The sequence below is a fragment of the Drosophila sechellia genome, chromosome 3L (genome assembly GCF_004382195.2).
Source record: "Drosophila sechellia strain sech25 chromosome 3L, ASM438219v1, whole genome shotgun sequence".
Taxonomy (NCBI): Eukaryota; Metazoa; Arthropoda; class Insecta; order Diptera; family Drosophilidae; genus Drosophila; species Drosophila sechellia.
The window spans coordinates 18613482-18640721 of NC_045951.1; the positions used below are offsets into that span (position 1 = coordinate 18613482).

Genomic DNA, 27240 nt, shown 5'->3' on the forward strand with positions numbered 1-27240 from the left:
AAAAGTAATATTGGGGAAAAAAGGAAAAACACAAATGGAATGGTTTATTTGAAAATTTCTTCGTTTTATTGTTGCACGTTTCAACTTACTTCAGTTACGGTTACAGTTGGTTTTTCATTTCATCTTTCCATTCTTGTTTTGTGACATTTAATATGCATTTTTTATTTAACCATAGTTGGCTGCACACCAATCGTAATGAAAAAGGAGAGGTCGTAAAACTATGCATAAATATATTGATGAATGCCATCGACAAATATAGAAATAATTTATGCAAGAATAGGGAAGGAATAACTTATACTTATGCAACAAAACGTGTATCCTTTAGCCAGATTTAATATTAATATCGTATATTTAACTTTACATTTAGTATATAATTCTTTACTCTATATAAAACGTGTCTGCTTCGGTTTTGCACATTTTAGGTTCTATGATAGGCCAAGCTCGTAGAGGAAATAGGAAAAAGAAGCTCTGAGAGTTAATAAGGTTTCTTGAAAAGGTTTAGTTCGATTTTAATTTTATTTTTTTTTCGTATAGGAAAGTAAGGCAGCAATTTATGAAGAATTTGTTAGTCGGAGCTTGTTTGTTAATATCTTTTTGTTATTTTCAACTATTTTCACTAGAGGAAAGTAAGGCAGCAAGTTAAGAGTAGAGAGTTTGTTTTGGTATTTCAGCAAGTGCTTTGTCACATTTAAGCCGCTTAGATATACATTTATAAACACCCATATACAGATATATAATGCATGTATACATATACATATATATTTGCTTGTATAACTATATATAGCTACCATAAATATGTTAATTAAATATGCCTGGATTTCCATATATTTATCATATCATATATCATCTATATCATCTATATCATCTAGCCGTTCAACAACTCAGTACAAATGTATCTCGTTTGTAGTTCCTATTCGCCTGCCCATTTTCCTGATCCTTAAGACTAAAGCCAATTATATAACTCTAACATGGTGTTTTGGAGCTTGTGAGGATAACGAACGAGTTAAGGATAAAATAATAAGCATTTGCTATGGATGTTAATTGACTTAGGAGCTCCCATATACCAGCGAATAATATTAAAAAATAAAGACAAATTATTTGTTTGATATTAGGAAAAAGATATAGTAATTTTAAATATTAACTTTCATTTCTGCTGTAACATAAAATAATGATTCGAAATCAGTATTAAATCATATGTCCTCTCAATTTCCTCCACCACTTCTAATTTCCCTTCAAAAATGTTTATCTAGGAAAAATTATTTGGACTACTGCGCATAAGCAGTTTCATTTTCCAAGCAGCTGCCAATTTCTAAATTCGATTTTTAAGAAGAGAACAAAATTAAGCGAGTATTAATGTAATTTGTAGTTTGTTTAAAATTAGTTAGGCACTTCAACTGCAAACAATGAAACTGGATTTGGAATTCCATTCAAAAATCTTCTCTAAATAGGAGCCTAGGAAATGCGAGCTGCGATTTTTATATTTATAAAAAAATATTATTCATAAGTATATTATAAATTTGATGAAACTCTGGCAAAGCCTCTTGAAGCTGTTTTTACTAAATGTTTAAGCCTTTAATTTGTTATTTTATTAACTTACATATGCTCCACTGTTGGGTTTTCTTGTGTGGAAAATTTGCTTTCATTGATAGTTTATCACAAAAATTGCACTGGTCAGCCATTTTTTACCACCACGAAACGATTTGCATAGGTACTTTTCGAGGAAAATATGTAATCCTTAGAGTTTCATACAATAAAAAATATTTTTCCAATTGATGAAATCTGATTCAATCCCTTTCGAATAGCAAAAATATTGGCGACCAGTGCTTTAATGTCTGTTCAAACGATCTTCGCAAGGATCACTCGAAGTCGGCCTGACGCAGACCCAATTTGCTCCTGAACCCCGACATGTGCTTGCCCAGACTGCGGCCCGCCGACGAGATGATGGAGGACGATGTGGACCCCTCCTCCGCTCCGTAGTTGGCCTGATATGTGACTGGGAGCTCTGGCGACGGGGCCAGGAGCAAACCTCACGTCCGCACGAACTTGTAGACGATGAGGAACACCATGAAGGACAGGGCCACCAGGACGACGGCGGTGACCACCTTGGCGCAGGTATTCAGACCGGACTCATGGGGATTCAGGGGCCGTGAGCTGGTGTGCGTGGCCGACCTCCGCCTTTTGGTGGCCAGGCCACGAGCCAGAGCCGGGAACGCCAAAGACTGCGTGAAGGTGAGCTTGTGTATGGACTCACTGAGACTGTAGGGACCCACGGAACCGCGGGCAGCGGCCCTCAAGAGCACGTACTCCAGATCCAGGGCATCGAACAGGGAGTAGCGAGCGGTCATCGTGGAGGACCTGCGCCTGCCGTCGTGCCGGGAGTCCCGTTCCCGATCGGATTGCGGCTGCAGCCAGGGATCGGAGACGCGCTGCTGGACGCCCGCCGCGCCCACAGCGTAGGCGGAGCCGGAGGAGGTAGTGTTCGCACCACCCGCACCACCGGCACCGCCCAGGCTGACCGCGGCCACGGATGTCAGCGACGACGTCGTCGACGAGGAGGCCGAGCACAGCCGCAGGTTGGTGGCCAGTCCATTGTCGTGGAACTCGTTGGCGTCCTCGATGGAGGTCTGATCCGGAGAGGTTTGTGCCCGCTCCAGAGCCGCCGCATGTTTCATTCGCAGGGCGAACAGTCGGGCGTGATCCGGATGCAGCAGGGCGCTCGACTTCCTCCGCCCGTTGCCACTGGGCACCACGCAAATGCTGTTCCGCATGCTCCTGCGGCCCAGCGACAAATTGGGTGATCCCTGTGTGGGCGTGCTGGTGGGCGACACATGGCAGGACCCTCCGCCCGTCTGGCCCAGCGGCAGGTTGTGAACGCCCGGCGGAGCTATGAAGGCGTTCGGCGAGGGCGAGGCCTGCACCGAATCGATGCCGGAGTCGCCGGCGTGCAGGGTATCACAGTACAGAGAACTCCGCCGGTCCGTGGACAAGCTGAGGTGGTTGCTGCTCCTCCTGGCGTTCAGACTCAGGTTGGTGCTCCCGATACTGCCACTCCCGCTGGCCACGGCTGTCGGACTGCTGACACTCGTCTCCACGATGGCCGGGAACACGAAGGACTGGCCATCCGCCTCGCCGCGCGGCGAATCCTGCAAGAGTCCAGATCACATATAAGATAGGTTACACTTGCATCCTGGGTAGGATCATTCGGGGAGTTACTTAGGGGATTGGGGGAGCTTTTAAGCCGGTTCGCAAGTGCAGTGTGGGATTCGCTGCTTATTCGGAAAGAGTGGTATATTCTCAGAGGTGACTTGGTTAGTTAGGTGGTTCAAAAACGTATTTCGGTGTGTGGGGGGCTGGCCTTTTTATACAGGGAGAAGTGTCGTGTCGTGGGATTTACTTATACAAGGTGATTTTGAGTTGGGTGAGCACTGGTTGATCGACAAAAGTGGGTAAAAACCAATTTTAGTAATTTAGGATAGCTGATTGTTAGAATTTCATTAAAATGCTGTACTTTCAAGCATTTAGTGTGCAAATTCCAATAAATAATTGCATATTTATTTGAAATACAGGAAACTGGCAGCTATGACCATATTCCAATGGCAGTTGTCGACCAGTCCCAGCCAAAAATGGTGCATGAATAACCAAATAATATTGAGCGAAAGAATTCCCAATTAAATTACATGAGCATAGAATTCTAGGCTAAAAAGACGTGTAGAATACACAAAATAACCTCAACGAGAAGGGTACTGTGGTCAGATTTATACAGTTAGTAGTCAAAAACGATTGGAGCTCGTTGGAGGCTCTTTCAAAATAATCAATCGAGGCATGCAAAAATCTATGTAGTTAATAGTTACGAGTAGCATATATTAGATTAGATAGAGAGTAGAGCAGATAAGAAGTGGAGCAGACTAGAGAGGCTGGAAAAAGAGGAACTGGTTGGAAATCATACCCGCTGACCCTCGGGGCCGCTGTTTCGACGCAACTGAACGAAGCCCTCCTGGCGCAGGAGCGGCTACCACAGCAGACCAGCAATCAAAACCGAACCGGAATCGGAATCAGAATCAGAACCAGAACCAGAATCAGAACCAAAACCAATCCAATCCGAAACCGTAACCATAGCCAAACCAAACCAAACCGAACCAAAACCAAAACCATAACCGAACCAAACACGCAACGCACACACAGAGGGTTATGTATGTTTTTTAGGCGGGTAGTGGTGTTTGGTGATGGTGGTGGTAGTGGTGTTTTGGTGGTGTAAGTAAGGTTTGGTGGTGTAGGTGGGGTTTGGTGGTGTTGGTGTAGTGGCAAGAAATAGAGAGTCGGAGAAACAAATTAACGCAAAAACGCACAACTGGCCACAGCATAAAAACCACTCGCAAGCGAGAGATTCGTAAAAAATAAAACTAAAAAGCCCAAGTTTAAAACTGTTGCGGTTGCTTTTTTCCCAAAACACATAAATTGGTCTACATTTTCTTTTCAACACTAAATTTCGCATCTGGGGTAAACAACACGTTCCAAAACAACTTTTTGTGGGGAGTTATTCCTTTGGCTGAGATGCTTAAAAGTATACAACGGTTTGATAATGCTAAAAAACTGCAAGGATTCTTTCATATAATAAAAAGACAAATTTTCTAAATAGATTTATATATTTCAAAAGAAATTACAGCATTTTAACCACTGCTAAAGTAAAGGTATAAATTAATTGTTATCTTAAGTTATAATAGGACTGTATAAATTGCTATAAAATATTAAAAGTTAATCTGAATTTCCCAAATTCGGAACGTGTTTTTTCCCCACTGCGGGCTAGAAACCAAATGAAAAAGTGGGGAGACAAGGACCTACCTGGCTGGGCCACACCTGCAAAAGTGGCAGCGAGCAGGAGGGCTTGCTCGTCGGGCCCGCTCCGGATGCAGTGGCTCCGCCCGCCGAGGACGAGGTGCCCGATCCCTGCGACAGGCTGGTGTAGTGCAGGTGGTTGAATCTCTGGGCATCGCTGCTGCCGCCGGCACTGGACGCCTTCGTCCTCGTGGGACTCTCATAGCCATTGGAGTCCTCCGAGGACGTGGTCTTGGGGGAGCGCCAGAATCGCTTCAGGCGCAGCTCGCGCCTTTTTTCTTGTTTCTGCAAGTGGAAACGCGGATTGATTAATTGGCTTTTCACCAGAATTTTCCAATGTTTGGGTGTTCATTAGTGTTGTTTGCACGGCTGGAAACATTGCGAAATCAGATTCTATTGGATGCATACAGAAATTGTGTGCACGTGTGCATTTTACCTACGGTATTTTTGAAATGTTAAACTTTCTCCAATCATTAAGAATCCATTTAAATAAATACATTGCATTTAAAAGAATTGACAATTTATTTAACCGAGTTATTAACCGAAAATTAATAATTATGCCTCTTCTGTGTTATTCTGGTTTATATTATATGTGTGTTGCATATTTTAGTTTCTCTTTAGTTAATAATTAATTTTCGTCATTATTCTGTGTTTTGTTTTGAAAAGAACTAGATAGCTCCTCACCCTTTTTTAAAGCGAGTAAATGAAATAATAATTAAATAAATAATTCCCATTCCAATTAGTTGAATAAATGAAAGACATTAATTGGCATGGCTCATAAAGCTCATTTGATTCAAAACTGTCATTTAATTTCCGGCCGTGGAAAATCAAGAGTTTGTCATGACAAAAAATTTCGTGCTAGCTTTGATTAATCGCTGAATAATTTTGTGCATTTATCTTTAAACGACTGGCAAATAGGATAAGTAGTATTATTGTTGCTAATGATAAATATAGTAAAACACGTGTCTAGTATAAACATTAATTCTTTTGTTCTAACTTAATTAAAATTATTAAATTTAAATGATTTTTACACCCATTCTAAAATATTAAAATTCACTTCAAAATAATCATTTTGCTGGCACAGAAAATTTGCATTATTAAATTATCCAACTGTTTGCAGCTCTCGCTGTTTATGCGAGGCATTTCCGGTTCAAAGACCCAATAATTTAGAAACTCTGCTGCTAATTTAAAATTAATTGACCGCAACAGGTGCTCTTGTCACGGAGTAATTCAATTTTAGCCCTCGCGTGGGAAGGCCCATGGCCTTTGACATTTTCGTGCGGTGGCGATAAATATTTGCGTTGGCGAAATGCACCGACTTTTTGTGCTGCCCTGCCCTCCATTGGAACCATCATGATGATCATCATCATCGACCTTGCTTGCTGTTGGCCAAATTCGCGCATTATTTTTTCAATTTAAACTGTGGCACTTGCTACTTGTTCGAGCTCCTCATTCCCCAATTCGTATGCATGCCGACCGCCGAATGTGTGTCTGTATTAAAAAGGCTAGTGTGCTGTTTTCCGCTAACAAATGGCAACTACCGTGCCACAAGAGCAGCAACAACCGCCAGGAGCCAACGTGAGACGTGACTTGGCCGCCGCCATGTTGCATTTGGCGATAAGCCGCAGTCGCTGGAAACCATTGTTTGCTTTTGTTTGTCGCTGATGTTTGCCACTCTGTGTTCGCTATTCGCCGTTTGACGTTCAGTTCGCTGCTCCATGTGCTCGACATCCATGGGGCACCCAACATGTGGCTAGGGTGCTTCTTGCTCAAAGCTCCTATAGTGCAACTTATGAGCAAAACCAATTTCGAAACCCGAATTCTACTGCTTTCGATTGAATACTTAAAATAGAGGAAACTATGTTTTCTTTACTTATACTTCTGGTAATTCAAAGAGTTTACGTTCTAACAGAACCTTTAAGACCACATTTAAGCGATTCACTCTGATTACGATATGAAATGAAAGAAAGTCATTAAATTAGCGGCTTTAAGCTTGTTTTGTTCTATCACTCATACGCACTGTGGCCAGAAATGGAAACACTGTATTTAAAGCTAAAAAAACATCGTGGCTCGCTAATCAAACAAAATAAAAAACTTTTGCACAAGTACTATTTGCAATTAAAATTAAAATGTGTTTCGCTTAAAGTTCTGCATACATATTGTTGGGTCATGCAGCCGCATGATATCTCATATTCTTTAATATTAAATAAGCCAAATTAGTCAGTGGTAGCAGTTACGTTGCCCATAGTGCAAACCGCTGCTCTCGCACGCATTTATCTGTACGGCGCTCATTCCTTGTTTGTTGTTGTTAGCTACCTATGCCAATTCTTCGTGTTTCGGAAAAGACCAAACTTACGCATTCAATTATCGCTATCGTAAAAGTTATTCTTTTTCGCAAAATAAAAACTGTCGTAATAAAAACAAACTTTCTTCGGTTTTTTATTATTCGCAACAGCTATTGAAAAAGCTCAATAGCTAAACACATATGTTATTCTGTTTGCAATGCATTCCGGTTATGATAATAAATACTTTACTAATTATGAGTAATTTTCAGCAATGATATCCATAAAGTTTTGAATACATGTTTCAGCTCTTAAATATTTTAATATTAATTTGTTAAGGTTTAAGTATTTAACTCATAACTCTGGGTGTGCCAAATATTTTACCTGCATATTTTTTTAATATCAAATCCGTTTTATATGTTTGGTGTTTCATCCCCAGTCCGTTGTGGCGTAAGACGAAAATCGATGGAAAACTGCACAGGCATAAATTCTGCAATGGAAAAACAGAGGCATCGAGTCAGAAAAAATGATAAATCAACCGATATAGCAGGAGCAAATGCAGCATTTCTTTTGACCCCAGAGACCCCATGCCAGCACAGCCCGATGTCCTGGCTCCCAATTCGTTTTCTCCAAAGGAAACGGATTGGATTCGGCACGGCCCGCCGGAAACAGGTTTCAATTGCTTTACCTGGTGCAAACAAACAGGGAATTTTAAAATGCAGCCTTTCAATTCGATTCTAGCTTGCTGGAAGGAAACATCAGAGCAGGAAACTGTCGCACATTAACACGCTGGCAAGGACAAAGGCTATGGCGATGGCGACGACGCCATTAGTGCTTGACAAGGACATTTCGAACACTCACTCGCATTCAGCCATGTATGCATGTGTGACTGTGTATGTGTGTGTGGCAACCGCAATATGAAGAACCGACCTCCATCCCATTCATGGTGGTCAAGTTGAAGGATATTCTGTTGGTGCCACGATGGATGAATGCTTTTGCGACGCCTGCGAGCATAAATCAGTCGCCGGACACGGACACGATTCCGGGGTCTCTCCGGAACCCCCACCGTAGCCCCAAGGACCCTCGTCGGCCCCCATGTTGCCCCAGCTGCGGTGAACGGTCCAATAATTAGTTTGAGCAATTCAATTCGTTACATTGAATTAAGCTCGCCTTGCGGATCGCATCACTTGCTAATGGGTGTTGTTGACAATCCAAAGTGCTGGTAAATGTCCCGAGAGTGCGATAATTTAGTGTTTGCGGCCTTATTTAAACGGCAATGCGATAAATTAGTGCTCCACGGATTTATTTATGGTTTCTGAAGTGCAACCTTGATTTCTCCCTTTTATGGGTTAAAGAAATTCTCTATATGGAATGCTGTTCGTGATTTAACAAATGAGTCTCTCTATTAGGTTATGTGCCCAAAAGTTGTTGCAAGCTTTTCCCATTTCCTCTATAATTTCGTTGATTGCCTCAAGGATGCGGCAAGTTTTGTGTGCCCAAGCAGTGACCGTTCCCAACCGCCTTTCTAGTTCCCACAGCCACAACAATCCGACCACCACACCCAACCATTTAGACAGGGACACCTGGCCCGATTCCCAGCCCCACGCCTCTCCGATTGCTTGTTGCACATAGCAAGGACAACACGTGGGTTACCTCAACTTAACGACATTCAAGTTTGTTTTTTGTTCCAGCGACTTGAACTCGAACTCGGTTGGAAAAAGTTGCAATAGTTGTGGAGCTGGCCTTCGGCCCGCACACCTTGTCAATCGATGTCAACACACGACTCCGACGGTCTCATTGCCATTGTCAAGGCCCCGGACAGTCCAGTTCCACAATATATAGGTATATAGCCATATCCTGTAGCGCCATTCCAATACATATGCACTTGCAGCCTTGACGGCACTGAACTGCCCGTCTGCGATTCCGAATCGCCATTGCATATCAAGTAATTCCCAGACATAAATCGTCGACGGTTGGCTCACTTTCCTGCATAAATATTTCAAAGGAGATGGCGGCGCGAAGTGATTTAAAGGGCGGAAAAAATTGCGCTGAAATTAAGCTATATTTTGTTTGTATTCTTCAGACGAATTAATTTAGGGACCCTGCAAATTAATCAAAATACTTTGATTTCAGCTCGAAAAATTATATTTAATTTTCAAGCGGCTTTGTCAAATTTTTATCTTTAGTCAATTGCTCTTTTAACTAAAATTTAGGTTCCTTTTTTTTCTGGCAGGACCAATGCTCATCTCACATTTCAATAACATCTAGCCGCCGGTTATCCTCGAGCTAGCTAGTTTTCATATTGCCATTTTTAAGCCCCCCTGTCCACAGATGATAATGTCCTTATCCATTTGCTGTCAAGCGTCCTTGGAGCGTGTCATGGCACAAAGTGGGCATCTTCGAGGGGCTGGAAGAAGGCGCGGGCAGAGTCTGCTCCTCCATCACGACAGCAATTATACAAATGGCAGTTGGTCCGCGTCCTGCCCACCCAATTTTACTTGGCCCCTCTAGATATCGCTCACCCGCTTAACTCGCTTTTTGTGTTAAGCGTGACCAAAATTTTTAAATTGAAATAAATTTGCCTGCTTGTGTTTCGGCAGTGTCCTTGTTGTCCTTGCTGGCTCCCTTCTCATATCTATATAGTATTGTTATCGTGTTTGCTTAACGTGTTTTCCTTGCCCCCTTTTTGTACAATTCCACAATGTTCGCCGCTGTTGCATAGCTAGCCTTTTTTCTGCTATTTGAATTATAAACAAATTTGGCTGCCCGAGGCCAGTTCCCTGCACGGTCTAATGTCAGGGGTCAGGGCCAGTTGCATACACGTCTGTGTGAGTGTGTAAGGACACGGCCGCTTTATCGCCCGCTTCCTGACAAATATTGACAGCTCAGCCAAAGACAGACGTTGCCACCAGCCAGCTAAATCATATTTAATTAGCAGCAATTTGGGCAATTGTTATAAATGCCGAAATGAGTGGCCCTTGTCCGGCACAGTGGGACCATTTGCGAAAATGGGCAGCAAATTTTCAAAGTAAACTGTCTATGTTTTATCTACCTTGCAATGTCCTTGAAAAGTTTCAAAAAATATATTCAGTGGGAAATTCCCTGAACCCCATTTTCAGTATGTTCACATAAAATGGGTAAATATGTCTATAATATGTGTAAAAATCCTTTAAAGGACTTTACAAAAGTGTTGTGTCGCACGCCAAGCTCCTTAGGTAAACAAATAGTTCGCTTCAAGTTTCTTTTTTTGTAGTAAAATCGGATTTGGAATTTTGGAATTTACTATAGTTTGCATGAATATTGCTGACAATGCCCTTTATATTGAACAATAACGTTCTTCAAAATACTAGGAAAGTACTAAAATACTTCAGAAATAACAATTTGCTTGCCAATTCTCAAGTCCATTCTTAAATTATGAGAATAACAATATAGGACATTGAAGTGATACTCGAAGATTGTCTACCAACCAATGGGATTCCACCATAGAGTCTAGTTGGCCTAGATGAGGAAATCCTCCATTACAAAGGCCGAAACAACTTTAACACCAGAAGGAAATCCAGACAAAAGCAATTTAAATTTTATTACACACCATTTAGTCAAAGTGCCAAGACTCGGCTAGTGAGTAAGTGTGTGGTGGAAATTATTTATGTAGCCCGTGCTACCAACAATGTGTTTTTTGTCCGGGCTCCGGTCCTTTTCTTGGTTTTTTTTTCGGCTGCGGCACTAAACTTTCATGTGTAAAATATTATAGCATACTTTGTCGGGCAAACCGAGCCGTTTACCTCTCGGAGGAAACTTTTCTACGGTTTTTTGCGGGAGTCGTTCAACTCTCATTGAAGTCGAGTCATTGTTTCTGGCACAGGAGTATTTGACTTATGGCCAGCTGGACCCTAATGGATTCCCAGCTGTATTTTTAAGGAGGGGTCAGTGTTTGTCAACCTGTTCGTTGACCTAACATAGTCGTGAAAAGCATGGGTATGGGATTAAGAAACTTGTTTGGGGTACTTATTAGCTGCTAAGAACCACTCGTACCCTCATTTATAAAGCTTCTTTATGGGGCCAGTTAACACGGGCCCGAATTCATTTGGCTTACGCACAGCTTTTCACATTGCCTTTGACAAATGATATGGGTTAAGACTGACCCTAACTCGATCATGATTTGCCGGAGATTGTTGACAAACGCCAAAGCACTTTATTGCATTAATCGCGCTTATTTTGGCTCTGTAATTAATATCACTATCGTCCTTTGTTGTCAATTTATTAAAAAGAATTAACTTAAAAGCTTAAGTAGGATCATTATTCGAACTTAAAGTGTGATACTTACATATACCTAGCTGATTTCAATTTATTTTGTTCACTTAAATAAATTAACAAACTTTTTATTTGTTGAATTTCATTTGCGAAAATGAATTTGTGGCTTTCATTGATTTTCTCCAGCTTTTCGTGTTTGGCTGCGCTTCAAAGTTTGCACATTTTTTAAACTTATTCTTAGACTTGCCTCAGTTTTCCGCAGTTTTCCCGAAGAGCTCCCCACCAAATGGAAGCCAATGGATGAAAAATCGTTTCACTCAATTGAGCACCAACTCATCTGGCAGCTCGACTGAGTTTCATTTCTTTCCCACTCCCCATTTTCCATTCGACTTCCTCGGCAGCTTTTTCTTTGACTTTCTGCCTCTTGGCGGCTGTTTTATGCAAAAGCAATTAACTCAACTTTTATATTTTCACCTGCACAGGTGAATTCCTTCCAAGAAGGAATTTGCATAAAATCGCGAAGGCAGCGAAATGAAAATTAATGTCCGATAGCTGACCCATTTCTTCCGGATTTTTGTTGTTACTTGATTTCGCTTATGGCATGTTTGTCGAATTAACAATTTAGCACATTTTACGGTCGGAACGTGACATTTTGCTGCCTATGAGCAATCTGTTTCTAGAGGATTGTATCTGCATCCGAATCGCTTTGCTAGCCTTTTGTGTCCGTCGAGGGTTTCCCGTTCTTTGTTGACCGCATTTGTCGCTTTCCACTTTCGAAAATCCACTCTGTTTTCAGGATAACAGCTGTTGTTTTGTATAACCTTTGTACGGGTTTTCTGAGATCCTGGACAACTGGTCCATATTTGACTGACTTCAAAATGCTCTTGCAAGAAGTTTTCATAAGGCAACTGGAGTTCACAGCGGAACTGATTTGCTTATACATCCAATACATTTAAGACTTTAAGTGATTAATTAATTCCATAAGTAGACACATATATGAAAAGTAATCAAACTCCACAGATAAATTTTAAAAAATGAAAATTAAAAGCAGAAACGTATTTCTACAAGAAAATCGCCAAGAAATATGAATTATTACAATACCTTCTACCATCACTAATTTAAAATGAAACCCAAGAATATCAGAAATTGTATAAAAATCTGCGTCCATTGTAAATATATTTTTTTTAGCTGCCAATCTTTTTCAGGGCACCACACAATATTTATTTTTCAGAGCATACAAAATGTATTGGGTCCTCCCAATGTTTCGGGTTTCAATAGGTGGAAGGTGGAAGCCCTCGTCCATTCTGTCATTGTATTCGTGACCGCGTACTTGTAACTGCGGTTGTATGGGTGTTATTGTCTACGTGGAAAAACTTCCGCTGCGGTTTTGGCTGCTGCGGTGGTTTTGGCCGCTACGGTGGCTGCGGCAACAGGAAGCAGCAAACACTTTCCGGTCACGCAGTCACAAGGACTCTCCGCTCCTCTCGCGCCAAAATAAAATAAAATGGAAAGGAGGAAACAACAAAAACTCAAAGTCTCGAGCAGTCACTTAAGCTTAAGTGTTGTTGTGCGCCAACCATTTTGTGGCCACAACAATAACAATGGGGGCCAACAATGGGGGCAACTCAATTTCTATGCGTAGTACAACGCGACTTTTCGCAGGACGAAACTTTCGCCAAAGAGCAGCCACAAATTGTCGGGCGAACAAAATTTGCCCAGACCGCTTCTAGTTTTGCATTTGAAATGTGCCAAATAAGTTTTTAATTGAAAAGAACTCGCAGTCGAAGTCGATGCCCGCAAAATGTGGGCAGCATACATTAAGTACGCAAATGCGGCACGAACTATTCTACAGAGAAGTGGCTTAAAGCTTCAATAAAAAGTGAGTAGTTCATTTATTTCTGTTAATATTTTACTCAAATTAACTATGCGAAAATTATCCTACTTAAAGGTGACTTTAAAGCAGAGATAACATGTGCACTTGCTATAATCTGAGAATGGGAAAAGTTCCCCTGACTTACGCACACAAATCATTATCGATTATAATCGAAGTCAGGTGTATAACGAGCGTATACGATTCAATGCCCAGTCCATTAGTTAAACAGCCCTGGTCTCGCCACGAATCTGACCCTTCCATTGTGTCCCGGTGTTAATAAGCCAAAAGTCAATGTGTTAAATGAGCTGTGGGGTGGATATCCTGGCGGCGAGAAAAGGGGGTTCTGCGAACTGCTAGAGCTGACTATGGTTCAGAGTCATGTGAAAATTCAATATAAAACTGGCCGAGAACAAAGGAGAACTTTCGCTATTCAGGTGAGAGTCAACAGTTGGACGAGGGTGGATTGCAAAGTTTAATGTGGGTGGGATTACCAGGGAAAAATATTGAAACCTCAATGGATATTAGGTTAAGTTCATAGATCTTACCATCAAATTAACCTTAAGGTTTATTCTTGCACATTTAGGATAACTTTAACATAGGCATACAAAAGTTGACAGCGCACTGAATAGTCGCAAACCAAATGGAAAAAATGCATATATATTGCTTTTGATCATAGAATATTCATTTTCGATACACATCACTTTTTATTATAAATATATAATAATTGCAAGGGTAGATGAACTTCATCTTGCCTAAGCTAGCTTCTTTTCCTTTTTTTTGTGATAATGAATCAAAATTATTAACAAAGTGTTTGTTTTAGTAGCTATACCCGTAAAAAATTCATTTAATGCTAATGCTTAGATGAAGATTTCCCGATATTCAACCCCCGTGAACGTTTGCCATTTCTTATGCGCTTGTCGGTTATCGTTTTTATGCCCTTTTCTGCCATGTCTGCACAACAAACAATGGGCCAAAATGTGATTTAGTTTATGCCATTTTGGCACGCTAGTACACTTCCTCATTTCCTTTCTGCGTTTTGCCATTCGAACCCGAACGACAGGCAGTTATAATCTATGGAATTGTTACCAAAATCCATTTGCCATATTGCCAGCTGCAAGAAGAGCTGGCTGAATGGCTGAATAACTTGCACTCGAGTGCACTTCGCCTCCATCGTGATCATTCTCATCCTCATCGACGTCGATGTTTGGCATTCAATTCAATTAAGTGAGTTTAACTTTTGTGTGGAGGAGGGGACAAGAAAAAGCCAAGGATAAAGTTGAAGTGCGAGAACAAAGGGAGCGATTCTATGAGAAGTACCAGTATCCGTTGTCTGCCTTATAATTGTTTCCATTTGTTCTCATCAAAGTTTTCCGATTCGTGGGTTATTTGACTTTTCTCACGACTTTTCCTTTGTGTTCCAATTTGAAACAATTATTTAGGTGAGAGTTGCCACGCTTACTTGGAATTTGCTGCGGCTTCCACCAGTTGGTTAATAAAATCAATAATTTCAAACTTTCCATCAAGAATATTGTGAACTTTGACTACGTATAAATTAAAAAAGATATCCTTCTGCTTTCACTTAGTAAGTAAAACAAATCCAGCACCCCAAGTTGTAAACTTTGAATCGATTTTCTGGTCAGTAATATTTTTACAATGGTGATCTATGCACTTTATATATTCTAAATAAATTAAAAAATTAAATTTGGTAAATTTGGTTAGTTCTTAAGTTAATGTTCCATTGCATGGATGAACTGTAAGGTAAATCACCATTTTCATAGTTTTTTCTTGAATTTTCTTCCGTGGTTTGTGGCAGATATATGACCTTTCCCGTAGCTGAGCCAATCTGAATTGATCCACCTTTTTAATGCCTTTCTTTTGTCATCCGTGGTCCTTGGCTCTGGAATTCTTTGTGCATTCTGATGGTGGCGAGTCAATGTCGCTGCACTCTGTTGCATTTTATAAGCGGTACGTGTCAGCAATCACCCCGGGAAAAATAGCACTTACCCTGACCGGGAACTCCTGCTGGCCATGTGAATCGTAGGCGCCAGAGGTTTTTATTAAAACCCGTAAACGCACTTGCTGCATGCAAGTTTGTTGTGATTGTGCGGCCAACGGGGCGTATGGGCAATGTCATGTTGTGCAACAACTTAAAAAAGCCGCAAATTGGTGTAGTGTTTTCTAGGTTAATTGTTCTCTGATTAGCGTTGGAATGTTAGCTACACTATTCTACTTGTTTATAGATGTTCCTGTGATTTGGCATTTCTTATCTGTTAACACATTTCATATCATAAATTGTAGTGGCTAGATTTAACTTCTTTAGGTGTCTGCATTAAAAAAAAACTTATTTAAAGGCAAATCGTTTAGACCAGACCTTTTAAATCAAAGAAAAAATTTGAAATTCGCGGTTTAATGGTTGCAAAGATACGGTTGATTAACCTGGAACTTGAATAATTTATGGCGACACTGGATACCTGTGTTTATTCGACCTTAAAACCAGAGACAGCTAACCCGAAATCAAAGCGGTGTACTGCAGCTCAGGAGACCAGCGGCACCTCGTACCACTTTTCACATCCTTTATGCCGTGCATTCCGAGTCCTGCAGAGCAACCGACACTTAGAGGGCTGCCGTCGATGTCTTTGTGGTAGCGCTGGGTTGGTGGGAAATCAGCGTCGGTTTCCGGTGCCCCAGTCTTATAATTTATGCAATTGCAGTTGGCGAGGAGGGTCGCCACTCGGCTGCCATGATGCAATTGTCAGCATTTGGCTTCGGTGGCACCGCAATCGCGAGTAATTGTGGAATGCCACGGGGCACCAAACACACAAAGCGGCAACAAAAAAAAACAAAAACGTTAAAAAGGGAACAGGAGCTGAAAAACAACGTTGATGCTGATGTTTTGTGGCCTCAATTTGCTTAAACAGGCAATTAATATGCGCGGCAACGTTGTAAACAATGCCATCGGGGAATTTGCGGGACAAGCCCGCACCAACCTTCTGACTAATGGCCGAAATAAACACAGTTTTGTGCGACTCTTGTTTGGATTAATTCAAGTTAATTTAATTTACAACTCGGCTGACATTTCACTGCAAATTCCTGTAAGTTGGCACTGTCAAACCGCATCCATGCGACCGATCATGTAAATGTTGCTCTTGTCCCTGATTACGAACACAAAGCCCCGGTTGACATATACCACTCTATCGTCGAAGTCATCGCCCACATCTATAGTTACTGAAATTATAGTTTTGATCATTGATCTTTTCTTTAGCACGTCTCACATCTCAGGCTAACTTACTTAGCACCCGATTTTGATCGGCATCCAGGGAATTATACTGCTTAAAATTCGCAGCATTAGACCTCCTGACCCCGTTAGTAAACAAATTTTCGATGCCCAAAGCCTTTAGGGCCATGTTAAGATCCACACTTTCGCTGACTTTAAATTTTGGCAGAAAGAGATGCGTCTTCTTCGACATTCGCAACTTTATTTTCAAAATTGTGTCCAGGCTGAACATTATTTGCTGGGTGCTATACTTTGGCCTTGGCAGTAATACCAGCATTTCCATATCGCTGTTATTGAATGGAACCACAACGCCGCGCACTTGATCATTGTTGAAAAACTGCATCGGTGCTTCGGTATACATCATTTCGACCGTATAGACAAAGGGTTTCCTATTCTGCCGCAGCAAAGTAAATGTTCTATTTGTCAACGCCTTTTCTCGGTTTTTCCACACACATGAGTATGACATTCCTTGAACAGCCACAACTTGAGTTGTCTGGCTTATATCGTTCTTGCCAAATAGATTTTTTCCAGCCTTGCCTATCCACCTATTTAACCACTTCTTGATCTCATTTGCTGCGCTTTGGTCGCTGGAGAAAGTCATGTTTTTCACTTCCATGCCGAGATTTCCGCCAAGTTGCGTAATGTTCGGCGATGCATTGTAATCCGGGGACAAATAAATGCGATTTGTTATTGTAAGTCGTTCCCTGGCAGCCTTTTCTCGGGCTTCTCCCAATAAGGATATGATCTCCTCCTGACGCAGTCCTGTCAATTGAAGGGCACTTTCCAACTGCTGGTCCGTGACATTATCCTTGCTCAGATAGAGAAGTCCCAGGGCCTGCCGAATCGCAAATGGAGAGTACACAAAGTTCCGCGCCATTCGACCCTTGCTCAGTTGTTTTGTCAAATTAATTTCAAAATTATACGCATTTATATGTTTTAATAGGAATATCAGGAAACAAATTAAAACGCGTTTAAACATTTCAATTGCAAAACTGTAACTAGTTACTTTTGTATGCAGTCGATTCACGAGTGGGGAAAATGCAGTTTCATTAAATTGGTTATAGCTTTGAAACATCGAACTAGTTAATGCCAACTACTCAGATTATTCCTATAATGATAGTGATTCAATCAATTTTAAAAATTGGGTTACTTTCTTTCTTAAGATTTCCAAATTAAATAATTAACTTTTAAGCACGTAACATTAATTTTTATTTAATAATATTTACCTTATTGCGAAATTCGAGAATCAGAGGTATCATTAGTGTGTAAACAATGTTTACCATTTTGCAACAGCTAAAGATTATTAAGGCATAATATAATACGATGAAATTTAAATTTACACGGAGCTTATAGTCGCTTACATAAGAAAATGGTCGAAATCTAGTATATAAATAATAAGATCAGCTTAAATAAGGTAAGAAAATTGGTAATCTGTTCATTATCGTATTAAAACTGAACATATATACGGTATACCATTAACAACTCTCTTCCTTGAAATTGGTAAAGGCATTGAAGCTGAATCATCAAATTCAGTCAATAAAATAAAATATTAAAGCATTTTAAAGTGAATGTACAAATTAAATGTATTGTGAACAGCAATATAAATGTATAAATTATAAATTAAATTAATCAATTCGCAGCCTGAGGACCTTGTAGTCACAGGTGTATGCGTAATGTACCATTTCTTCGTAACTTGAATATAAATAAATAAAAAGACATCACTCACGACTGCTTTACTTATAATATTACTAATCAGTACTAAAAATATATTTATACATGAATGCTATAAACTTTGCTGTTAATCAAGCCAAATGTAGATAGCATTAGCTTTTGGAGTAGCGATAAATTATGATGATAAATTCACTAAAAAATTGCACACATCCCCGAACCAGTTTCCTCTTAATGGGAAACACACACAGGTTTCATAATTATGTTTACATCACCTCTATGGCAACGCCATCCACTTCCGTTTCCCTTGCAACCCGCCGAGTTAACCAAGTGCACTTTTATATCCGAGCTTAGCTCGTGGCATAAAACGTTTGAGCGCTCATTGCATTTTAATGGCGTTTTAAAGCGCTGATCTTCCACGACAGCGAGCAGCTGGGCGAGGGGGGAATGTTGCATTGGCAGTGGGTGGGAAGTCGATTTAGATATGCTGCCATCCAACGCCCACATGGAGCTTCATGTGGACATAGCACACTTAGCGAAAAATGTCAAAGAAAGCCCCCGTAACGCGGATAAAATGTAATCAGTTGTGTGCGCAATTTGAAAATGCACATCTAAAGTTGTATTAATATTATAAATGGTTTCCTAAACTAGTTCATATTTACTATAAACAAATTTAGACAATTATAGATAAGTACAATAATATCAAATTCAGTTAATACTCTACATATTTTGACACCAGGAAGTGGATTCGATTCCAGTGCACAGTCGTTTTCCTAAGCGGTTGCCACTTTATTGTGCCATCGTCTGTTTATCTCCGTCGCCGCCATTTGCCCTCGTCCTGGTCCTTCCTTGGGCTGCTGCCGGCGGGGGACGGAGGTGCTAAGGATCCAGGAACCAGGACGAGACACAGGCACTGGCTTTGCTGCCCTGTGTGTGGCATGTCAGTCAGCACTTACACTAATTTCCAGTTATTTGCATGCAAAATTACCCGGCACCGGCAGAAGCAGCGGCAATAGAAACGACACAGGAACAGAAGCAACACTAACCAAAACCAACGCAAACATGCCTGGCCGACACCAACAACCATGGCAATTGCTCCATGCTCTGTTTGCACTGGGAGAATTATATGTGTGATTTAACAGACTAAGAAAATATACATATTACGAAATATGTGAATAAAATCAAAACACTACCAATGAACAGAATGTACAACGTTGCGGATGAGTAATTTATGCTTTATGCCTACTAATAACTGAATTAGTTATTATTTTAAAAATTCTTAAGCCTAATTTTGGTATCATTTAATAGGTAAATTAACACCTGTATTGTTAGGCACCATATTAGTTCAGTGCACTTAGTGTCCATCAGCCAATTAAAAGGAGAAAATTATGTTAATTTTGAGGGCCCTCGACTGCACTGTCATTTATCATTTGGCCCCGATTTCTGGTTATGGCTCTGACCACATAGCACAGCCCCCGAAGAGCCAGCTTATTACACCTCCTACTCAGAATGGAGCACCGAAATCCACCATCGTTCCTTTACTGCCAACTTAATGCCCGTGATTGGCATTTGCCACTACGCCTACGCCTGACCGCAATTTTTATTCATTTGCCGTGCAGCAGGAGCGAGAAAAATTGTGTGGGCGTGAGCACATGTACAGCACAACACATGCAACACTCACCTACTCAGAAACACCCACACAGTGATACGCGGTCCTCAGCGAGGACATCAATAATTTATATAGGAATTTGATAAATTATTTCGTTTGCTGCCGCAACTAAATAAGTTAATTTGTCATGGGCAAGCACAACAAAAATTTGTTCAGACATGTAAATTGTCTCGATGGGGCTTTGCCTTCAGCTTTTGGTTGAGCTCTGATAGGGAATACATAATAAATTTAGTATTAATGGTGTAGACATGTGTACGTACGATAAACTCCATCCTGTGCTTCTCATGCGGAGGGATAAGCGTCAGCAAGTTGTGATGGTATTGAAAAATGATCTCACAGCTACATGATTTAAGCTTTTATTTTTATCACTATACATGATCTAAGTTTTTTGCATAACCAATCAAAAATACTTACAGAACTTAAGTATTACCATTAACAGAATATAAATCATAAACATGAATCGCAATCTCATGGAACTTAAGGACATGCGTATGGCTACATTTAAAATGTAATAAGTCCAGATAATTAATTTTAATCGCTTGAGTTCTTCCATAAACTTTTTCCAGTACTCTTCAGAGCAATCCGATATACGTTGCAAAGGTTAAGTTGAACGGACTTCCACCACTTAATCTCTCGGCCGGTTCAATCGCAGGTTAAGCAACTCAATTTGCCCCGGAGTAGCTATCGAATATGAACAGGCGATTGCACGTTGGCAAACAAAGAATATGGGCACTAGAGACAGGACAATCAATGCAATTTCATGCGACTAGATATCACTAAACAAAAACAGCACAAGCAAAGGCGACAAACTGAAAAACAACAATTTAATTAAAAATTTATAAACGTGTCGTTGTCTTGGCAAACAAGGAGCCAAATAAAGCAACAAACTGTTGCTGCGATACCCACACGAAGGCAAGCACTAACACAATCGCACAAAAGGGTGGGCGAAAGGCCAGCAGAAGCGGAGCTGTAGAGCGCCCCCTGGCGGTGGGAAGCGACAGCACACATGAGCAAACCGGAAATGGCCTGATGCCATTGTTCTTGCCATCTGCCGCCATTGTCTGTCATTTCGACTCGGCTCATTTGTTTTCGAGTTCCTGGCTTTGTTTAGACTTCTGCGGGCTAATTGCTGGAACTGAAGCTCCACTCTGAGCACCCATTGAGCTTAATTAGCACGAAAAAGTTTTTCCCAGCCGCAGAGACATAATTGAAATGTTTACGTTTTGTTTTGTAGTTGTTTTCCCTGCTGGTGTTTGCTTTGCGTTTGCTACAAAAAAGTTTTGTGCTCCCCATTCATTTCAATTAAATCGCAATTTCGTTAGATCATAATTCTATGCATATTTCGTAAGAAGCTCCAACTTCCGCTTGGCCTTGGGCTTTGTTGTGGTTATCCTTTATGCTCATTATAAAAGCGAGGATTTACCTTAAGCCAGCCGACGTTGTCTGTGTGCGTGAATTTTGTTCTGGCTGCGTAATTTATGGCCACAACCCTGGTCATAATCTTAGCGTATAGAACTCTCCTGAGTTGGCTATTTATACGAGAAGCTTTTGGTCGACCTTCATAGATAATGTACGACTCCAATAGTCGGCGGTGGCGCGTTGATTGATGGTAACCGCGTACTTAAGGCCTATATCCTGATTAAGTAATAAATGCAAAGGCCTTTAAATGGAGTACTCAAGGTACTACGTCTTTGGATATTCTGGCAAAATGTTCCAATAAAATAAGGTAATTTTTTATGTTGAACTTCACCCTAAAAGTTAAATCTACAAATAAAAAACATAATTTTTTTTACCACTTCTCTTAAATAAATTCACCATTTAAGTACTCGTATGGGAAAACATCTTAAAATTTCCAAAAACATTTTTATAAGCAGAAGCAGAATTTACTTTCTTTCTTATCCCCTTCTCCTTCAGCTCATTTTATTCAACATGCGCCACTTATTTATCTCCACCCACTTTATCACGACCCCCATAATTTTCTCTGTAGCGTTGTGAGTAGCATATTTTTTGGCGCCCGATGTGGGGCGGAAAAATTGCGAGGTTTACATTTCAATATCAGGAGCGTCTGTAAGACTCTTAAAAGCTTTGCCAATTGTTGAATATTTTAAAGTTTTTTATTAGCTTTGTGTGTTTACCGATTGTCGGAAAAGGTTGTTCTGCTTGTTTGTGTACTATATACCCGTATACGGGTATATGTATATCCAACCTGTTCATTCGGGGGCATTAAGTGTGCCGCCGTTTGCTCGCCTTTTTTCGCTGGCGTTTATTTTTTTTTTGTGATAATTTCTCATTAAAAGGAACGCAGAGAGTTGCGTTTATAATATTTTTGTTTTTTTTTCTGCCTCCTGGCCACCTTTTTAATGGACACGGACCGTTGATTTTAACGTCTCGTGCCAGTTGGCGTTGTTGTTTTTGCTTGGCCGGGCTTTCTTCCTTTTTTCACAAATTAGTCGCACGAACATTTTGCCGCTTTGCTGAAGCTGCTTTGGAAAATTGTTTGCAACATGCAAAGCCTCGGCCACAAAATAGGTCGACAGAAAGCCCATAGCCAAACCCAGACCCTCGGCAGACCTCGACGCTTTCGAGGGAAACAAATATGCAAGCGGGTCGCATTAACAACGGCAGCGTGCCTAAAAATTAAGGCTACCAGAACTATCTTTATATCAGGATAAAGTTTACGTGTTTAAGAGCACAACATATTAAATGCATAAAAAGAATACCATACCAAACCATATTTGGTACTGAATAGACAGAAAGCATCAGAAGTCCTTGAGGGGATGTTGTATTTGATTAATGTTTTCTGCAAAATCAGTCATCCTTGAATCGATGTTTGATCTGCATCATTGGCATTTCAGCTTTTAACACTTTTCCCTCAGTGCACCCAGATTATGTTGCTTTCAGTATCACGAAGCCATCCCATACCACGAGGCAGGACCAGAAAGCAGGGACCAGGAATGCTTCTGTCAGCATTCTTTGCTGGCGTTCCAGCCAGACTGACAAATACACAAAGCGACATGCCACACTCGGACCCCTTCTCCAAAAATTCTCTTTTTCCACTTTTCTGAGTCCTTCGTCCTTCGACGTGCATGCCACGCTTTTGCCTCCCTGCGGCTGCTTACACGAAATGAATATGGATATCCTTTTAATTACAACTCCATGGCCCGCACAAAGCCTTCCACATTCTTTCCGCGGCTCTGGTTATTTATTCCTGCTGCTATTTTTGGCCAAAAGATTCGACGTGTTTTGGTATCAGATTTCCCCGTGTCTACTACGCCAATCGGTGCGACAACAATGGAATCCCATCTTTTGGGATGTTTCCGTCTGTCTGCCTTATGGATTTAAATGCCACAATGGCAGCCGATTTATGTTCATGGCTGGCAGACTTTGAATGTGTATTCAAATGAAAGCTGTTGAATGCTAATATTTATTTGTTGTCTGTTATCAAGGCACTTTTTTGTGGGCGGTCGGTCGTAAAGGTTTTGGGGCTTTTGTACTTATGTAAATCCCACTTCAACGGAAAACCGATTAAATTATTGAAACAACTTTTTCTTACTTGTTCATATAAATGGTTAACATAAAAAGACATCACTACTGAACTTGAATTGTTTAAATGGGCCTTGATGTATGTAGAACAAGTTATTTGGAATTTGAATAAATCAAATTAAGGCATTTTTCCTAAATTATCTTGAAGTCATTCAAAGTACATTCTCTCGTATTATTGAAATTCTCTCATAATACAATCGCAAATAAAACAGTACAAAATTAACAACTATCTAAATTGTTACCTAAGTCATAAATCAGAAAGCGAATGTAAGTCCCCCATTTAAATCACTTGGAAGCTACTTAGCTCCAGCTATTCGCCTATCCCCAACTCCATTAAGCTCATCAAAGAACATTTCTGGCTAATCCTCCATTAAGTTAATGCTTGTTTGCCGGTGATACAGATTATTATTTCATTATCCACGGCACAGCACAGTACAGCAGAGTTATATTAAGAGCGTTTAGAGCTGAGCAATTTTTTGTACGGCGAAATGGAATCTTCAGCAGGCACATAATGCCATGTATATTTTGTATACATGGAATATTCTCATACGTACATATGGTTCCTGTACGCGTGGGCAAGTAAAAAACAAAAGCAATGGCCGTTGGCTTTGACATGTTCATCTTTTGCTCGGATGAGCTGGTCCGCCTCTCCGGGATGTTTAAATATGTATTGCCCTGCATATTTTATAAACTCCACGTGCTTTTTCAGACAACACTTACTCACAAGCACGGAAACCCCCGCAAAAAAACACGGATACCAACTTGCAATTCGCGTTGGCTAACTCGATAATATTGATTGGCTGGGAGGAGCCAAGGAGCCGAGGAGCAGCAGAAGAGATGCCTGCCAACTTGGTTAAGAAGCAATACCAATTTGCTATTGCAGAATCAATTGTTTCTTGTTCCACATTTCTATAAATTTAATCAAATCATTCTTCAAATTTTGAATAACTTTATAATACGAGTATAAGATACGTCCCAAATCGTCATCACTGTTGAACAGAACATGGATTCTGGATCGAACGTACTAGTGGGTCAGTGGCGGTAATGTAGGCCATCAACTTACCATTTCGCAGGATCCACCATAGCCAGCTTCAGTTCCGTGGTCCTCGCCATCGCGATAATCCTTTGGCCTCGCCTCTCGCTGCTTTGGGGCGTTTTAAAACGCGCGCGCTTATTTGGATTTTCACCTGCTTTGAGTTTTTGGTGTGTGGTTGTGTACTTGACAAATTGTTATGGCTGTTGTTTGCTTGTTAGTTGCCGGTTGCTTGCTTATTTTTACACTTTTCCCAGCTCACTTCGGGGATGCTGATAAATGGCCCTTTGGTTGATCATTTCACATATGCATTAGAGGCTCCATTTTTGTATATTACCGCGACACATTGCCGAGGTAATGTGATTTCTTCCGTGCACTGGATAAATATTTAATACTTCAATTTTCGAGCGCAGCAAGCGGGCAAATGAAAACGGGACGAGGAAGGGAGGAGCTTCGCCTGCTTGGCCATTTAGGGCGACTTTCGCAGCAGATCCATTCGCATTATCAGCTTTTGGCTTAACCCTATATTGCCCTACGTCCACCGCCCACCGACCACGCCCCCCTGGCTTCAAAGTGTCTCAAGTGCGCCATTAGGCGTTTGTTAATGGCCTTTACCGTTTTGCTGCTCATCTCTAAGCGCCATGCAACAAGACACTCAGAGAAAAATTGTGAACAGACTTACTTGTCTTCGAAATTGATTTTTGTTAGTCATTTGATTTTATATTACCAAAATTAACAAAAATTAGATAATGCTAATATATGCTTTTAGGAACCAAAAAAAAAGAAAATAAATAACTATTAGAACTTTGAGAATTATTTGATATATCTTAGTATTTTTATAAACAGGTCATGTTCGAGGCGAACTTAAAATGTACAACTCGCTTTCTGTATTTTAATGTCTAGTTTTTGTCGGTGTGCAAAAACGTTGTAAACTCATTTAATATGCTTAATGACGTCATGTGTGCGCTGTTTTTAAGTAGCCCCCTCTCCCCCCTTTCGACTGTGTGTGTGTGTGTTGGCCCCACCCTGCATGCGACAATTCTCAGCGCAGTGTTATTGTCACTGGTGATGTTGCTGCTTTTTTACTGGGTTTTTGTTTTAGGGGCACTCCTCTTTTGTTGATTCTCAGCCTTCATTGTTGCGTTGGTCATTTGAAATGCAGATGGCCTTGGACAGCTTAGCCCCTGGCTCCACTTTGAATGCTCCGCCCAAAATAGTCTCGCTAAACTCTTAACAAAACTGCGAAAAGTTGTGTGAATGGCGATGGCGGCTCAGCCTTGGGTCAAATCTCTCTAACTTGGCCATAGAATTTCCGAGTCAAAGGAGCCCAGAGTCAAACGGACCTCATTGTTCCTTTTAACTTTTTGGATTCTGACCTCGAATCCAAGCTGATTTGGCAGTTTCTCCCAGCTCGCATGTTAACAAACCAATGGGAGGCGGAAGTCTTTAACGGCACGAGTTTCGTTAAGTAAATGTAAACTATGTATGAACTAAATGTCAATATTTACCATATGTGTATGCTGGGTGTTGCACAGTTCATTAAGCATTTTAAGGTTATTATCCTAATTTTTGAATGATTTAGTTTTCAGTTTCTTGAATAAACTGAGAAACATCCGTGCCTTTGCGTTCTACGGAAACTAGAAAATTATGAACAGGTTTCTTAGAATCATAAAATCTTTACGAATGCTTAATTTATTTGTTTTATATAACCTATTGAAACTGATGATTTCCGTGTAACATTTAATCATAATTCATGGTAATGCCATCATTGATATTCAAGCAAGTGAAGCGAATTTAAATAAATAGAAATCTTCCGCTTCTGACTAATTTCTCCCAAGGAATGTTCTTTAGCATTCCCTTTAATCTAACAATTTTACTATTTTAGTTGCCCAGATGGGTTGAACCCAACAAAACGGCTGGCTTTGCACGGTTGATGAGTTAATGCCCTGTGTTAATTAAATGCCACAGACGCTCCTTGGGGAAGTGCATGCTGGCGGAGTTATTCACCGACCTAAGACCTTTAAAGCCGCCGTATTCTGTATTCTGCTGGTCATGTAGCCGTCTTGGCCTGCCATTTAAAGTCAGTGGGCTGACACAATCTAATGTTGGCTTTGCATGTTCCACAGCCGACTAACGAACTGGTGGTAACAAGGTTAGTTGGCAACTGAAGTTCACTCCCTGTTCGCACGTTTTAATAGTGGTTTGTTGGTTTTCCTGAATTTTGATCGTTGTGTTATTCAAATATGTAGACACTCACACACGCACACACACTGCCAGCAACTGTGGCAAAGAATTTCCACTCCTTGAATTTGGGGAGCAACTCCCCACCAAACTGGTTTCTGTTCTTTTCCTTCTTCGTTTTTTCTTTCTTTTATTTTCTTTTCTTTTTTTGTTATAGAGCAACTCCTGGCCGAAACCGAATCGAAGCTAAACCGAAACTAAATCGAAGTCCCAAATGTCGGGAGCGAACGATTCTGGAGGAGACGTCCGTTCGGGAACAGCTTGAGCAACAAACTGTTGGCCAAACGGATTTTTTGGTTTCTGGAGTCGGCCAAAGCTCGTGGAGCTCGTGTTTGGGGCACGCTGTTGCTATTGGCAGTGAAAGCTTTCCAGTGTTTTTCCCCCACCTCCCGCGGCTTGCCACCACTTTCCACCGCTTTCCATGTGCGGCAGGACACGTGCGGAGCTTTTAGCACGTGAGCCATGTGTGTTTTATGCCTGGACAATGGCCGTGTGGCATTTTCGAAAAACCTTTCTCAACAAGTGGAAAGCTTTCAATTTGCTACTAATTAGCGCCTGTCAACTAATTGAATT

At 40.9% G+C, this 27240-nt stretch overlaps 2 protein-coding genes across 3 annotated transcripts; both read right to left on the bottom strand.

Moving 5' to 3' along the window:
• Positions 1-40: 40 nt before the first annotated feature.
• On the bottom strand, positions 41-26921 carry LOC6618389. Of its 2 annotated transcripts, XM_032718843.1 has the most exons (6): positions 26684-26921; positions 24457-24802; positions 7500-7605; positions 4840-5118; positions 3947-4009; positions 41-3143 (listed from the first exon to the last, which is right to left on the bottom strand). In XM_032718843.1, the coding sequence occupies exons 3-6, from the start codon at positions 7503-7505 to the stop codon at positions 2028-2030; spliced, it is 1464 nt and encodes a 487-aa protein (XP_032574734.1). In that variant the 5' UTR covers positions 7506-7605; positions 24457-24802; positions 26684-26921; the 3' UTR covers positions 41-2027. The 2 variants fall into 2 exon arrangements, with proteins under 2 accessions (XP_032574734.1, XP_032574735.1); XM_032718844.1 differs by lacking the exon at positions 3947-4009.
• On the bottom strand, positions 16267-17556 carry LOC6618390 (accessory gland protein Acp76A). Its single transcript, XM_032718845.1, has 2 exons — positions 16529-17556; positions 16267-16464 (listed from the first exon to the last, which is right to left on the bottom strand). The coding sequence occupies exons 1-2, from the start codon at positions 17490-17492 to the stop codon at positions 16346-16348; spliced, it is 1083 nt and encodes a 360-aa protein (XP_032574736.1). The 5' UTR covers positions 17493-17556; the 3' UTR covers positions 16267-16345.
• Positions 26922-27240: the final 319 nt, after the last annotated feature.

What these genes read in the sequence shown, in the direction of transcription:
- LOC6618389 (XM_032718843.1), bottom strand. An exon ending in TGCAGGTGTGGCCCAGCCAG is followed by an intron (nt 4,010 to 4,839) that starts GTAGGTCCTTGT and finishes CTGCTGTGGTAG; the next exon opens with CCGCTCCTGCGCCAGGAGGG. An exon ending in GCGGCCCCGAGGGTCAGCGG is followed by an intron (nt 3,144 to 3,946) that starts GTATGATTTCCA and finishes GGACTCTTGCAG; the next exon opens with GATTCGCCGCGCGGCGAGGC.
- LOC6618390 (XM_032718845.1), bottom strand. Translation starts at nt 17,492, where the DNA reads ATGTTTAAACGCGTTTTAATTTGTTTCCTGATATTCCTATTAAAACAT. An exon ending in CGATCAAAATCGGGTGCTAA is followed by an intron (nt 16,465 to 16,528) that starts GTAAGTTAGCCT and finishes CTATAATTTCAG; the next exon opens with TAACTATAGATGTGGGCGAT.